This window comes from Cimex lectularius, unplaced genomic scaffold, assembly GCF_000648675.2.
Source record: "Cimex lectularius strain Harlan isolate CLEC.00 unplaced genomic scaffold, Clec_2.1 scaffold12, whole genome shotgun sequence".
NCBI lineage: Eukaryota > Metazoa > Arthropoda > Insecta > Hemiptera > Cimicidae > Cimex > Cimex lectularius.
In genome coordinates, this window is record NW_019392875.1 from 3303850 (window position 1) to 3318232 (window position 14383).

General features: G+C 32.1%; 1 protein-coding gene across 27 annotated transcripts in view; it reads left to right on the forward strand.

The window, feature by feature from the left end:
• Positions 1-13988, forward strand: part of LOC106673709 (LIM domain and actin-binding protein 1) — a 173158-nt gene extending 159170 nt beyond the window's left edge. For 22 of the 27 annotated variants that reach the window (XM_014405900.2, XM_014405932.2, XM_014405897.2 and 19 more), the window contains 7 exons: positions 12-164; positions 680-856; positions 4105-4261; positions 4337-4515; positions 4574-4777; positions 10907-11040; positions 13794-13988. In XM_014405900.2, the coding sequence (XP_014261386.1) occupies positions 12-164; positions 680-856; positions 4105-4261; positions 4337-4515; positions 4574-4777; positions 10907-11040; positions 13794-13935 (1146 nt within the window). In that variant the 3' untranslated portion in view covers positions 13936-13988. Of the gene's footprint in view, positions 1-11; positions 165-679; positions 857-4104; positions 4262-4336; positions 4516-4573; positions 4778-7293; positions 7399-8687; positions 8906-10476; positions 10737-10906; positions 11041-13793 lie in introns of those variants that run through there. The other 5 variants (XR_002910669.1, XM_024228947.1, XM_024228949.1 and 2 more) reach the window with 5 other exon arrangements.
• The last annotated feature ends 395 nt before the right edge of the window (positions 13989-14383 follow it).

The window sequence follows — 14383 nt, forward strand, 5'->3', positions numbered from 1 at the left end:
ACCATATATAGGTGGAGGAAGATATGAGTGTCTTCGAAGAAGGAATCTCGAAGAAATCAAGAAGTATATTCCTTCAAATGGATGCGAAAGCTGTAAAGTCGCAGGCTGTTAGTAATATTGTCCAGCCACCACGAAAGGAAACAAAGACCAAAATGGCAAGGGAGGTTAGTTGTGAATACTAACTGACTTTCGCCTCATAAACAAAATATTTAAAAAATATATAAAAACTTGAAAATCAATAGAACTTGAAAATTATTCTTGTTTTATTTTCTAGTTTTGTAATGCTATTTATTGATCTACTTTACTTTAATAATTTTATTTTATGGCGGGATCGATTTCTCAAAAAAATTCAATTATTATTTTAATGTTCTAAATTTATTCTAAACATTTCATACCTGGTAAATGTGACAACTACTATGATAATATGATCATTGAATTTAAAGAAATAATTTAAAATGGATAATGGGCAATATCAATGAACTTTTACTTTATAAAGTCACTTAATAGTAAACCCTTCAAATATAAGAAAATTTAAACGAGAATAATTTTCATTTTTTTCATCGTCTTTTTAAATGGGAGCTTTTTCAACTTTTCCCTTAGTTTTCCCATTAAAAAAAGCATGCAACCTTTTGATTTAAAACGTAAGAGAAATATTTAAAGCACAAATTATCGCCCCAAGGTGTATTATTCAAGACAAGCTTCTGAAGATGTTGTCAAATCGAGCGATGTCGTTGAGGATGCCACCGTCGAAACTGCTGACATTTCATCGAAATTCAAATTCTTTGAGACTTACAAGCCAAAGGAGAAAGAGAGAAAGGCTTTCAGAATAACTCCTCCGAGAGAAGGACAAGTCAAGGTCTTTCGGATGATTGTTTGAAAAATAATTTTAATTAACACCATAGTGTGTTGTCTTGAAAATTAACACAACTGGTTGTGCTTTTCATATGATCTAAATTTTGTTTTCTTCTTGCATGTATTTATTTGTTTTTTTCTTGTTCGAAGAGTTTTGTTATTTTAAGTGTGTGTTATAATGGACTCAGTATTATCAATTATGTTGGTAGGATTTTTTTTCTTTTTTTTCCACATTTATTACATTTTCGATTAATGTAAAAACCAAAATTGCCCAGTGATTCGGTGACTTCAAAAACTAATTTTTAGTTGTCATACAATTTGCTGTATCAATTTCTTGAGTATTTTCACAAGTAGTTTCACTGGAAGGAAAGATTAGATAGTTTAAATGTTTATACATTATTCTTTTTATTTAAAGTCTTGGTTAAGATGAAAAAGTTAGTGTCACAAGCGGGATTCGAACCCATGACTTTCGGCTTCGGGTTTGAATCCTGCTCGTGACACTTTTTCATCCTTACCAAGACCTTAGATAAAAATAATTATTAATTGAAATAATTAATATGGTCAATTATGACTGCTAAACATATAAGGATTAAGTTAATACTAAATAATAACAGCGTAAAATTAATACAAAAGATAATCTTCCTAAAGATTTATTTGCCCAATAACAAATATAAACATTTACTTTTTCCCTTGTTAAACAATTCAATTAAATGAATAAATTGACAGATAAACATTCTATTAAAATACAGAGATGTATTTTCAAAAAATTTAAAAATGTATATAAAATTAAAATTAAATAAATAAAGGAGGAAAGGATTAAATCCATATTTAAAAAGTTGCCACTCTTGAACAGTAGGAGTGCTGCTCCAGAGTATTCCTAGATGTGAAGTAAGCCTTGATAAGGGCTCTGGAAGCGTAAGAGAGTCCACTCTTTTACATACTACCTGATTCTAAAATCCTACCTAACCAGCAGATATTTTATCAGTGGCCCCTCCTTATCAGCCGGGTATTGTAGAGATGTAAGGGTTCTACAAGGAAGCATCTTAGGACCCATCCTCTATGTGTTATACACCTAGACATTCTTACCCTTCCTGAAACAAACGTCCCTCATAACCTATGCAGATGATACTGCCATCTTTTGCTCTCATCCTAAGCAGAAACTTGCAATCCCTCAAATTCAAGGTTTTACGCGGTCAAATAACTTCCCATCTACTTCAATAGTATCTCTCTTCCACTGCTACGTTGGGATAAAAGTTGAGAAATGACTTTCATGGAATGCACAAACACGACTTAAAAGACAAAAACTAAACAGATGCTTCAGACCAAAAAGATAGCTGGACAAATGACCCAAACTGACTACAAATCAAACAACTCATTTATATTCTGTTTTGAGACCCATTTTGGTATACAGCATCGAATTGTAGGGCTCAACAAAACATCCCGCCAATGTAACCACTCCTTTCCATCCAAAATCATCCAAACCATTGACTATTTTCCTGCCAATCCATCCAATTTCAGCATTCACAATGACCTTAATATCTTGAAGTAGTGAAAAACAGTTTCAAGAATTTTCACAAACAATTAACCAGTCACAGAATGGGGTACGAGTCTACCCAGGCATTTAACCCCTCGGGTCTTGGTCGCCCACCCTGCGTAATATAACCTGTCACAGAATCACTCACGTAGGAAATCTTTTATCCCACACCATTTCGTGTAATCTTGCATGATGGCTAAAGCCTCACAACCTCCTTAGTAGAAAGTAATTGTCGTTAATATATAGGAATGTCTATTAATGACTAGTTTCTCTTTTTTTCTTGTTTATATACATTTTTAAAAATATATTTTGAGTCCTACAACGTTTTTAAATTTACTTAAGTACTCATTTTAAAACACATATCCATTGTGTGGCAAACATTAGAGTAAATACACATAAAGTACAAGTATACATACATCCTAATAATAAGTGATTTATGATAGAACATGAGGTTATTATGATAATTTTTTTTATATTAATTATACAACTTAATATTTCTCATAAAAACAACAAGCAGACAAGAATGGATAAGTTTTTCAATGGATATGTGGATGGTTTAGGATGATTATATTGACCAGCATACAAATTATATTTATATATGAAATTATTTTTTCCTGAAATAATATTAAAAGTTTTATGGATGCCTTTTTTTTCATATTCATTGTTTGTCCAGCCCTGATTATTATATAATACCCAAAAGCTCAAGTTTTAATTGATTTATTTCTGGAAATGAGTTATTTAAAAACTCGTCGAATTTATGTTGTTACAAAAAAGTCCTTCAGGGTATTTACAACGGTTATATTTTTTCATGACAAACAATGACTATGAAAATAACATAAACATTAACATTAATGTAGAGACATATGTAAATTATTATTTTTATTATTTTTTTAATTCCCTAGTTTTGTGACCCGCTTGACCAATTAATATTTTTCAATTAATTAAGGTTTTTAGTTGAGATGAAAAAGTCAATGTCATGAGCGGTATTCAAACCCACGACCTTCGGCTAGACACGCTGCTCTACTACTTGAGCTGTCGTGACCTCTTTCCACTGAAAAATGGCAAAAAGGAGGGACAATTCAAAATGTGGGGTTGAGATGGGAAGTTTGTGTCTGAGTGGATCGAAGTCACGGTAGCTCAAGTGGCTAGCCGAAGGTCGTGGGTTCGAATCCCGCTCGTGACACTGACTTTTTTTATCTCAACTAAAAACCTTAATTAATTGAAAGATATTTTTTTAATGCTATTGGACTTAAATAAATATTCTACCTCCTATAAAATGTATTTTTTAATCATGTTAGAATTTTAAACTTTGAAAGAATGAACACAAGCAATTAAAAATGCTTCCGTTCAAGACAATTATGTAAAGAATTAGTTTTTATTTGAGAACTCGAGATAATTGGTTATTTAAAAAAAGTTAGGTTAATCTGACCTTCAATGAGAGGTTAGCGGGTTTCAAAAAAATTTTCATTTTTTTGATGGATTACACTGATAAAATGTAAAATTTTAGTTATTAAGGGAATTAGAAACAATCATACTATGCTTCAATTTGTTTTTTATTTTTTTAATCTTTATTTTGAGCTTCATAAAAAATTTATTTCTGTTTCTAGCTGCTTTCAAACCAACTAATAAAATTGCATTCATGTTTTTTTAATACTTAGCTCTTTTTTAAATGCTTAATCATTAAAAAATTTAAAACACTAATTTCAATTAAATTTTAGACTGAATCACCAGAAAGGGAAGTTTATCGCGACCCTGATGTGGTGAGGTGCGATGACAAAGTTGATGACGAACAAACCGTAAAGAAGAGCCAAACTGCCAGCAGAATGCTCTCAATGTTCAGACAGATGGAGGAGCAGAAAGAAGTCGTCCCTGATGGTATTCAACAATTAAAAAAAAAAAAAAGTAGCTTTGCGAGGCTTAGTTAATTACTGATTGTTTTCGTATCCAAAGGACCTAAGCCGAAGAAATGTTTCACACCACCGCCAGATTATAAGGGAAGCGGAAGCTCAGAGGAAAGCGAGGAAGACGACGGTGAAGAGGACGAGGAAGAAGAGGAGGAAGATGAAAGCGAAAGGGAAGACGGTGTTGTCAAGTCTTCTTACAAAGTAAAAGATGAATTCCTCGAACAGGTAACGAGTGTTTCATTTCATCGAAATATTTTTAAATAATCGTCATAATTTTTATTAGGCGAGGAATGCCGCAAGGGCCAAGCAACTTGCTGCTAAGTTTGAATCCTGGGAACCTGAGAAGCAATCAAACAACAATGCGATTACTATGCTTGATTCGGAACATGCCAGTATCGATTCGACAAAGTCCTTAAGAGCGAAATTTGAATCCCTCAAGAGCGAACAGCCGAAAGAGAAGAGCAGGCCCAAAGTCAATAGATTTGTGGTAAATAAAATTTGTTTTATTACTATTATTTCATCTTACAAAAAAATTACATTTACTAATGACATTGTAAACAAATCACAACAGACAAAGAATCAGCTGGGTATTTGAACTCATAGTTTTTAGAACATTTTGAAATTAAATTTTTACAAAATTTGACATAAATAGTTTTTATATAAAACAAGGCTCCCTTATCATAAAATCTACATAAATTTTATGATACAAAAATTGAATTTTTCAGTTTCGTACAAAAGTCGATGTGGGTTCATATTCTCTTATCCCTGAACAAGGTTTAGAAAATGATGACAATGAATTGTTTTCAGTAGAGAATTAGTTGATAAAATGAACAAAAGGTATTTTAATCATGATTTGGGTTTAAATCATTGTGTTTTTTCTGGTTTGTTTTAACCGATTGTGGCAAGCAAACATGAACAAAGGCATGCCATAGGATTGCCTGTTGGTCGTATTGAACCGTTTATTTTCTGTACATGTTCAAGAAATATCAGTACAGGATTTATTCCAGATGAATCAACTGAAAAAATTTGTACGTGATATTTAAAAAAAATTTGAAACTTCACTTTAGAGAAAAATGTGTTATGGTTTACAATGTCATGAATTGTTTGGATGTGTGAATGGCTTTTGCAGAAACAGACAGCTTACTAGTTACGCAATTCTGCGTTTGAGCATTTATCGCATTTAGTACTAAGTTGCCTTTGCACATTTTCATTTTTTTTTGTTTTATCATTTTGCAACCCTTATTAGTTTTGTTTTGTTTGTGTGAACCTTTTTTGGTTTTAGTTTTGTAAGCTGACTGTTTCGTTGTTTTAGACTTGTTAGCTTGAATTTAAAAAATTACATTTGAAAATTAGACTACACTTATCTCTCAGTACATCCTCGCTTATTCTTTTTGTATTGAAAACTAGAATTTTTACATTTCAGCTAATAATTCCAAACATCAGTTTTTATTTAATTTCATCTCATTGTCTGCCTTGAGTAACTTTGCATTCTGTATGTAAAAATTAGATTTGTTTCTTTAGTCACCGGATTAGAAAATTGTGGTTCTCAAATTAATAGAAATAGAAGCAGAATGACTAAATAGAAAGATCATAAAATGCACACACAACTTCAAAGAGAATCATTACAAAAGAATTCCTTGATAAGTAAAAATTAAATTAATTAAGGTTTTTAAGTTGAGATAAAAAGTCAGTGTCACGAGCGGGATACGAACCCACGACCTTCGGCTTGATACGCCGCTACTCTACCACTTGAGCTATCGTGATTTCGATCCCCTCGGGCACTAACTTCCCATCTCAACCCCACCTTTTGAATTTTCCCTCCTTTTTGCCATTTTTCTTGCCATACTGACACTGACTTTTTATCTCGACTTAAAAACCTTAATTAATTGAATGTTATTAATTGGTCAAGCGGACCATGAAAAATAGTGGAAGTAAAAGTTAAGTTGATAAGTAAATTCTTGTCGTACTTTTTTCATATTATTTGTTAAAAATATATGTGCTATGCCAGGATTTGAACCCAGGACCTTAGCATGGCAAATACTAGTCAGATTCCGTGACTTCTCAGCTACTGAGGTTCCCAAATTCCTCGATATGCACAAAATTCACATATATGTGTAATTTGTAAGGCTCAATGGCCTCTTAAATTAAGGAATTAATTTATTTTGGATATGTGATGGATCTTAATGAGTGTAAAAAGACAGAAACAGTTAACTGTAAAATATTGATTGTCATTCAATTTGTAACTCTGTAGTGAAAACGTTTGTCGATTGCTAAAACAATAATTTTTTTATTATTCACATAATTGTTACAATTAAAGAATTTAAAAAAAAAATAAGTCCATATCCAAAATAATAGATTTCCGTAACAGTCAATATTTTAGAGTTTTCCAAATTTTCCAAACCAAATTAATATTAATTAATCATTTTAGGAAGCCATGCGAGCCTTATAAATTGCACATATTTTACTTTTTTGAGTTTATTTGTTGTACTGGCAGGAATTGTTTCACTAATTTTAATTTATAAACTGGAAGCATAAAAACAATTTTCTTTAAAACAAAAAGAAAACTCATAACACAAAAAAAAGACACCGCATTATGAAGAACTCTTGAAAATTGATTGAAAACACATTTCTACAAAAAAATCGAGTGCTCGTTTTTGTTTTATTTGTACAAAAGGCAGATGATTTTGCATTTAATGCTTGAAATCTGAATAATTTGCAAAATCAGATTAAGGTTTTTTTAATGTAGTCTTAAGAATCTACAAGTCACATAGGTACAAGGCCACATATATGGAAGGAATCCAATTGAGAACAATTCTTTTTTCTTAAATTTTTTCCCCTCACTTTTCCACTAACAAAAAGATTAACCTCATCCGTGCTGTATGTAAAAGATCCGCAGACGTTTTGATCATTTCAGATTTACATAATGACACAGGCTATAAATGAATTAGTTTCCCGTGCTATAATTATGTTGACTGAAAGATGTTTGGGATATGTTTTTGGCAGCGATCTAAACGAAGCCGCCGTAGAAAGGCCTCTCACTCAATCTATATAACCCAGCAAATTGCTCAAGTCGCGGCCACGCTCAAGGCCGCAGATCTCGGACAATAAGTATTTATACAGTTTTAAAAAACGGTTTGCTACAACTGTGTGAAAGTTTTGTTTTAAAATTTGTTTTTTTCTTTCATTTTGATTATTTGTATTCCTTTTTTTTCCTCAATTCCTTTCCTATCAGTCCTATTTTTAATTTTAGTTTTTAAATATATTTATTATCAATTAGTGTTAGATTTTATACAGGGCTTACGCTTTTGATAACATTGCTGTGAGTTGCTGATTGAATGGAATTTTGATTTTTTTTTACATAGATGATTCATACTACTGTTAATATGTTATTACTGATATTATATTAAAAATATTTAAACCAGTAGACAATCTAAGTAAGATTTGAGATATATTATTTTACAATTTATTTTTAAACACTTTACTTCTTCCAAAAAATTTGACAATTTTTTTTTAAATATTGTTTATACATGCAAATTCTAATTCAATCAACATTGGTTAATTTTAAATTGTATAAGGTTGGCTCTTTTATATAAGAAAATTCGTGGTTTTATTGGGGCATATCATTATCTTTAATTTAATCAGTGTGATGTCAAAATTTTGTCCTTAATTTAGACTGACTGTTGAATACGCCGTTTATCATAAAATTTTGTTTCCATAAGTGCATCTATTTATCTATTTATTTTAAAACTGGGGTTCCTTTTAAGTCTTTTTTTTTTTAATTATCATTTCCTTTCCTAATTTCCCTTCTAAGAATTAAGCTAATCGAAACCTTGATGTACTTCTCATTCGAAGCTGAGAGCAAACATCAAAATGTTTGGACTTCTCATACCGTTTTATATTTCTCGTCGGACGAGCCACGAGAAATAATTTTTAAATCTATCGAATTTAAAACTGAGCTGCATGTGTTGTGAGAATGGAAGAATGGCTTAAGCATGTTTCCGATCCTCGAGGACACGATTGTAGATTGATGAACATGTTCTGTTTTGATATGGCACGGAATTTACAGTTTTAAATGTGCCCATGCACCCGTTCTACATTGTTTGACTTTTATAAAAAGTGTGCGCTTGTAACTAAAAATTCTAGAAATGTGAATAACAGTTTTAACAAAATAATCAGTATACTGAGATCGAGCATGGCATCCTGCATGTGTTCAACATTAACAAAAAGGTAAGATTTTGTTTGTTTTTCTTTTGTTTTAGTATTACAGTTAAATAAATTTTACAGTAATTAATAAGTAAATTATACCTCATTTGTTAAAAAAAAAGAAAAAAATCTACTACTACAAATATACTGGAATTTTTTTTTTTTTTTTTTTTTTTTTTTTTTTTTTTTTATAGGCAGCAACCACAATTAGGGTTATATTTGCCTTGAATCTGTCCTGAGTGCGGCCTGCGGGGGAAGCAGACGCCCGACCGAGGAGCCAGGCAGCACGGGGGGACACAGGGGGCATATGGGAAGCATTCTCTTGCATTGGGTTGTTGCATTCTCTTGCACACACACACCCCGGCCACCACCGCCACCGGCACCACACCCGAGCTCCCGCCACCAGCCACAGGTCCCATCTCTATATTTCACTTCACAAATCAGATTTTACCAAACAATTCTGTTTCCCTCAAAAATTTAAATAATCTTGATACTGTTGTTTCTCTGTCATTTAGCAATTCGGGTAGAGAGGCGGGCAACTCACTGCTCATGCGTGCCCTTCTGTACATCTTACATTCTAACAGTATGTGCTTGACTGTGGTTAAAACTCCACATGTCACGCACATAGGTGGAGGTTCGCGTGCCATTAAATACCCGTGTGTTATTCGTGTATGCCCTATCCTGAGTCTCGCAAGTACACATTCTTCTTTTCTAGACAGTCTAGCTGAGGTGGTCCATAGTCTTATATCCGCTTTAACGGCTCTAAGTTTGTTTTCCCTAGTATTGAACCATTCTAGTTGCCATTTTTCTTTGGTTTTGGCTTTCACATGTGTAACGAAGTCTTCTTGCGGCACCTCACTTATTTTATGACCTTCTCTCTGGGCACTTCTTGCCGCTTTGTCTGCCTCAACATTTCCGGTTATCCCGCAGTGTCCTGGTATCCACATGACAGTGACTTGTAAATTTTTGCGGTAAAAGTCCTTTATGGCAGAGTGAATTTCATGTACGAGGGGGTTCAGGCTGAAAATATCTTTTAAGGCATATACTGCTGAAAGGGAATCAGTACAAAGAAGGATCAGATGATTTCTTGTCAAAGCTATTATGTTTAGACATTTGTTTATCGCTAGGAGTTCTGCACTATAGTTGCTACATAGTGGTGGGAATTTTCTTTAAAAATGTAGAAAATAATGAAGAATGAACATCTATTAATTTTTTAACACCCTTTTGTAAATTTTTTTTGTGTTAATTCAAACATTATAGTCCAATTTCAATAGATTAAGCTAAATAATTGCATCATGTATATTTTATTATAATGAAATTGTTTTAAATATTTGAAATATTGACAGAATTGAGATATGATTTACTTGAAAAAGTATTCAGGTAAAATTTTATTTAATTAATTAATTTTTTTCGTGGGAAAGAATCAATTTACTACGACCTTAAAAAAAAAATTAAAAATCATTTGTTCGTAATTAATGAAATTTTTGTGCAGTAAAATAAATTTTTTAAATTTATTTAAACGAAATTGCAATTGGTCAAACATGCAGTTTGTTCATTTCTGATCATTTTGTTCTGCCTATCCTCACTATTTTTGGCCTGTTAGATACATCTTGGCTTCTCGACATCTTCAATAACGTTCAAGTGTTGCTGACAGACTGAAATAGTGAGGATACATTGACTATGGAATTATGAGATTTCGACATGTCTGAACTTGAAATTTGGCCGATACCGATCATTTTCTCAGCCTATTCTTGCCGGGTTGATGCCAGATGTATTTCTGCATTTGTTCTATGTTCAATTTGTCTCCAGATGAATTTATTGCATATCCAGACAATCCAGTGATGGTAGGAAGAACAAAATGATCAATAATGTCCACACTTGAGAATTGTTTGCATTTACAAAAATTAATTTATTCTCCATAATAAACGATATGATAAAAACCATTCTTTAAAAATAATAATGTCTATATTATTTCTGTTTCAGTAAAGAGACTTTCAAATGGACTCAGCCACTGGTTATTCCATAATTTCTGACTCTAAACAAAAATAAATGTTTAGTTTTCCAGGACTATTGAAGAGTAAAATTATAACTTTTAATGTTAAACCAAGTTTTCCATTTTTTAGGTGCTTCCTAATTATGAAACAGATGTTAAATTGCTAAATTATATCTAGTCTAATTCTGTTATTTTGTAATGGAATTGCAAGAATATGATAAATAAAGTTTTATTACTCTTGTGATTTTTATTGCTTGTACTGTCTCATTTGAACCTCTTTCCTGTTTGTTTATTCCTATTTTGACATTTACAATTTGTGTACATCTTTGGTAAGTTGTGTTAAGGAGATAGGAGTTAGATTAAAAAAAGAAAACCGAGTAATTCAATTTATCTAATTTTTTTTTCTCCAATCAATTTCAGGAATCTCCTGTCGCGCCACCGTCCCTCTGTGCTTTGTGTGATAGTAAGGTCTACCCGTTAGAGAAAATTGAAACTAATGGGAAAATTTTCCATAAGCAATGTTTCCGGTGTACGTACTGCAACTGCATATTGAGGTAAATATATTATTAACAGTTAAAAAAAAAAATATATAAAAAAAAATAAAAAAACAACAATATACACTCAAAGACAAAAAAATGGTCTATATAATATTTCAAACTATATGCATTTTTATTGTTATATTAATTACAACAATTTTATTTTAATGTAAACCAAATTAAACAAGATCAAAAATTCATGAATTTTATTAAAAATTAATTAATTAAAGTTTTAAGTTGAGATAAAAAAGCCAGTGTCACGAGCGGGATTCGAACCCACGACCTTTGGCTTGATACGCCGCTACTCTACCGCTTGAGCAATCATGACTTCGAGTAGAGTCGTTCGAATCCCGCTTGTGACACTGGCTTTTTTATCTCAACTTAAAACCTTAATTAATTGAATGTTTTTAATTGGTCAAGCGGACCACGAAAAATAGTGAATTTACTAAAAATTATTTAATTATGATGATTTGAAAGAAAATTTGCCAAAATAGGGGAAAATTATTTAGAAATATTTTAAAATTTAACTTACAATTACCTAGTTTTGCTTTTAATAACTTGTATTACTTGTCTCTTCGGTAGGGTTCACACCATAAGCTATATATGATAATTATCTTGTAATTAATTAAGGTTTTTAGTTGAGATAAAAAAGTCAATGGCATGAGCGGGATTCGAACCCACGATCTTTGGCTAGATACGCCGCTGCTCTACCACTTGAGCTATCGTGACTTTGATCCACTCAGACACTAACTTCCCATCTCAACCCCACCTTTGGAATTTTTTCTCCTTTTTGCCATTTTTCAACTACATTTTTCAACATTTTTATCTCAACTAAAACCTTAATTAATTATAATATATTAATTGGTCAAGTGGACCACGAAATTAGTGAATTTAATTATCTTGTCAGATAGGCAACGCTCAAGCCTACAAAAATACAAACGACAAAGTTAATTCACACCTGTACAATTGTGACATGTGCCATAAGATATGCATCTGATCCTACTTCAGCGTCGTACGATATTGTGAAAGCTGAAGATGGCAAATTTAAAGAGTGAGGACATTGGCTTTGTGATTGACTGGCTCTTACCGCTCAGGTCTTAGAGGCATTGAATAAATAAGCGATTGAATTTTGTCTTGTGAAACAAATCTCATTTCAACAAGAGCGGTTAGAAGCTGTTCAAAGCTTGCTGGAGGTGGCAAACAATTCTAATCCATCTCTTTATCGTGTTCCATAAGTATATGGGGTTCATGTCAGGAGAACTTGCTGGCCAGTTCATTATAGTAATCCCAACTTACTCTAAGAAATGGGTGACAACTCGAGCTATGTCAAGCATTATTATGCATTAAGAACAAGTTGTCTCCAACAAATGGAGAGAACGGGATTACGGACTTCCAAAAGAACTTACTCAATAAACCATTCTGTATGACAATCGTTCGATTGACCACTACCTGCTCTAAGCCGCGGTAGACCATCGTGGATAGTAGAGCAATACCCAGGGCTTGGACTATGTAACAGACATTATCCATACTTGGCCAAAGCATCTTCATCTTGATTTAAAACTATGATTTTAAACTCAAATTTATTGTTTCAACCAAGAAAAGAATTTACAAAACCAATTCTCGCTTCGACATGGTGGTTCTGGACAGGGTGAAATTGGACAGATTTTCTTTATTTTTAATGTAAAGAGTGAAAAAAGCTCTACATTACAAGTTAGTAATGTTATGTTTAGATTCACTAATTTCATGGTCTGCTTGACCAATTAATACATTACAATTAATTAAGGTTTTTAGTTGAGATAAAAAAGTCAGTGTTACGAGCGGGATTCGAACACACGATCTTCGGCTAGATACGCCGCTGCTCTACCACTTGAGCTGTCGTGACTTCAATCCACTTGGACACTAACTTCTCATCTCAACCACACCTTTTGAATTTTCCCTCCTTTTTACCATTTTTCAAATGTCGTGTAATCGGATTGGATTCTCGGCGACAAAGAAATGGCCACGGAGAGCTTTAGTGAAGTATACTTCATTTTAGTTCATTAAATTCACTAATTTTGTGGTTCGCTTGACCAATTAATATATTACAATTAATTAAGGTTTTTAGTTGAAATAAAAAAGTTGAAAAATAGCAAAAAGGAGGGAAAATTCAAAAGGTGGGGTTGAGATGGGAAGCTGGTGTCCGATTGGATCGAAGTCACGATAGCTCAAGTGGTAGAGTAGCGGCGTTTCTAGCCAACGATCGTGGGTTCGAATCCCGCTCATGCCATTGACTTTTTTATCTCAACTAAAAACCTTAATTAATTGTTATGTTTAGATTTTATGTCAACTTTTAAATCTTTATACTTAGTTCTTATGGAAAATAAATAAATAAACATATTGTTTTTTTGTGTCTTTGAGTGTATAAAGTAAAAGTAATACCTGTCATGAGGAGTTAATGTCTACCTATCCATTGTATTGAGGATGAGGGGTCAGAACTACTTTTCAATACTTTTTCTAAACTCTCAGTTAAAATTCTATGGGGCTGTGCCAGTTTTCAAACATGGAACTGCTTGCATGGTAAATACGAGTCGACACCCTCACTCAGCCAAATTGGTCTGCTACTGTACATAGATCAAATTGAAATAAAATCAAACCTTGTAACAATTAACAGTTAAATCTTTATTAGATTAAATGAATGGGAGATTAATAAATTAAAGCTATAAAAAGTAATGTGACTTAAAGAAAATAAATGAGATATAATTAATTATTTTCCTTTCTAAATAATGTTTCAGAATGGATTCATACACTCTAAACAACAGCCAACTATATTGCTTGCCCCACTTCAAGCAACTGTTTATTTCTAAGGGGAATTATGACGAGGGATTTGGCTCAAACCAGCATAAGCGTAAATGGGACACTCCCGCTGCCAACTGACAAAAACACTCCTTTGTAAATTTTTAAATATATATTTATTTTTTAAAAGATCATCTTGCAGTTGAATGATAGTTTAAAATCATTTAATTAAGGAGGAAAAAAATTAAATAATTTTAAGTTTAATTTCAGGTTTATGTCATTACTTCTTTTTATTGTGATTGAAATGATACTTTATGATAGAGGGATTCCAGTTAACAAAAATGTGAACTCTATTGTAATATTTTCATGATTTGTATATTATATATTCTGTATTATATTATATTAGTTATTAGATGTAAATTATTTATACGCAGTCTGTTCAAATGACAATTAGGTTTAACTTTCTTGAAAATTCATTTTGTGTCAGTCACTTTTCCTTCTATCTTTATTTATACAATTATAAATATACATAACAGTGTTACTAAAGAAGTATTTAATCAGATTTTTAATACTTTTAATATTAACTGTA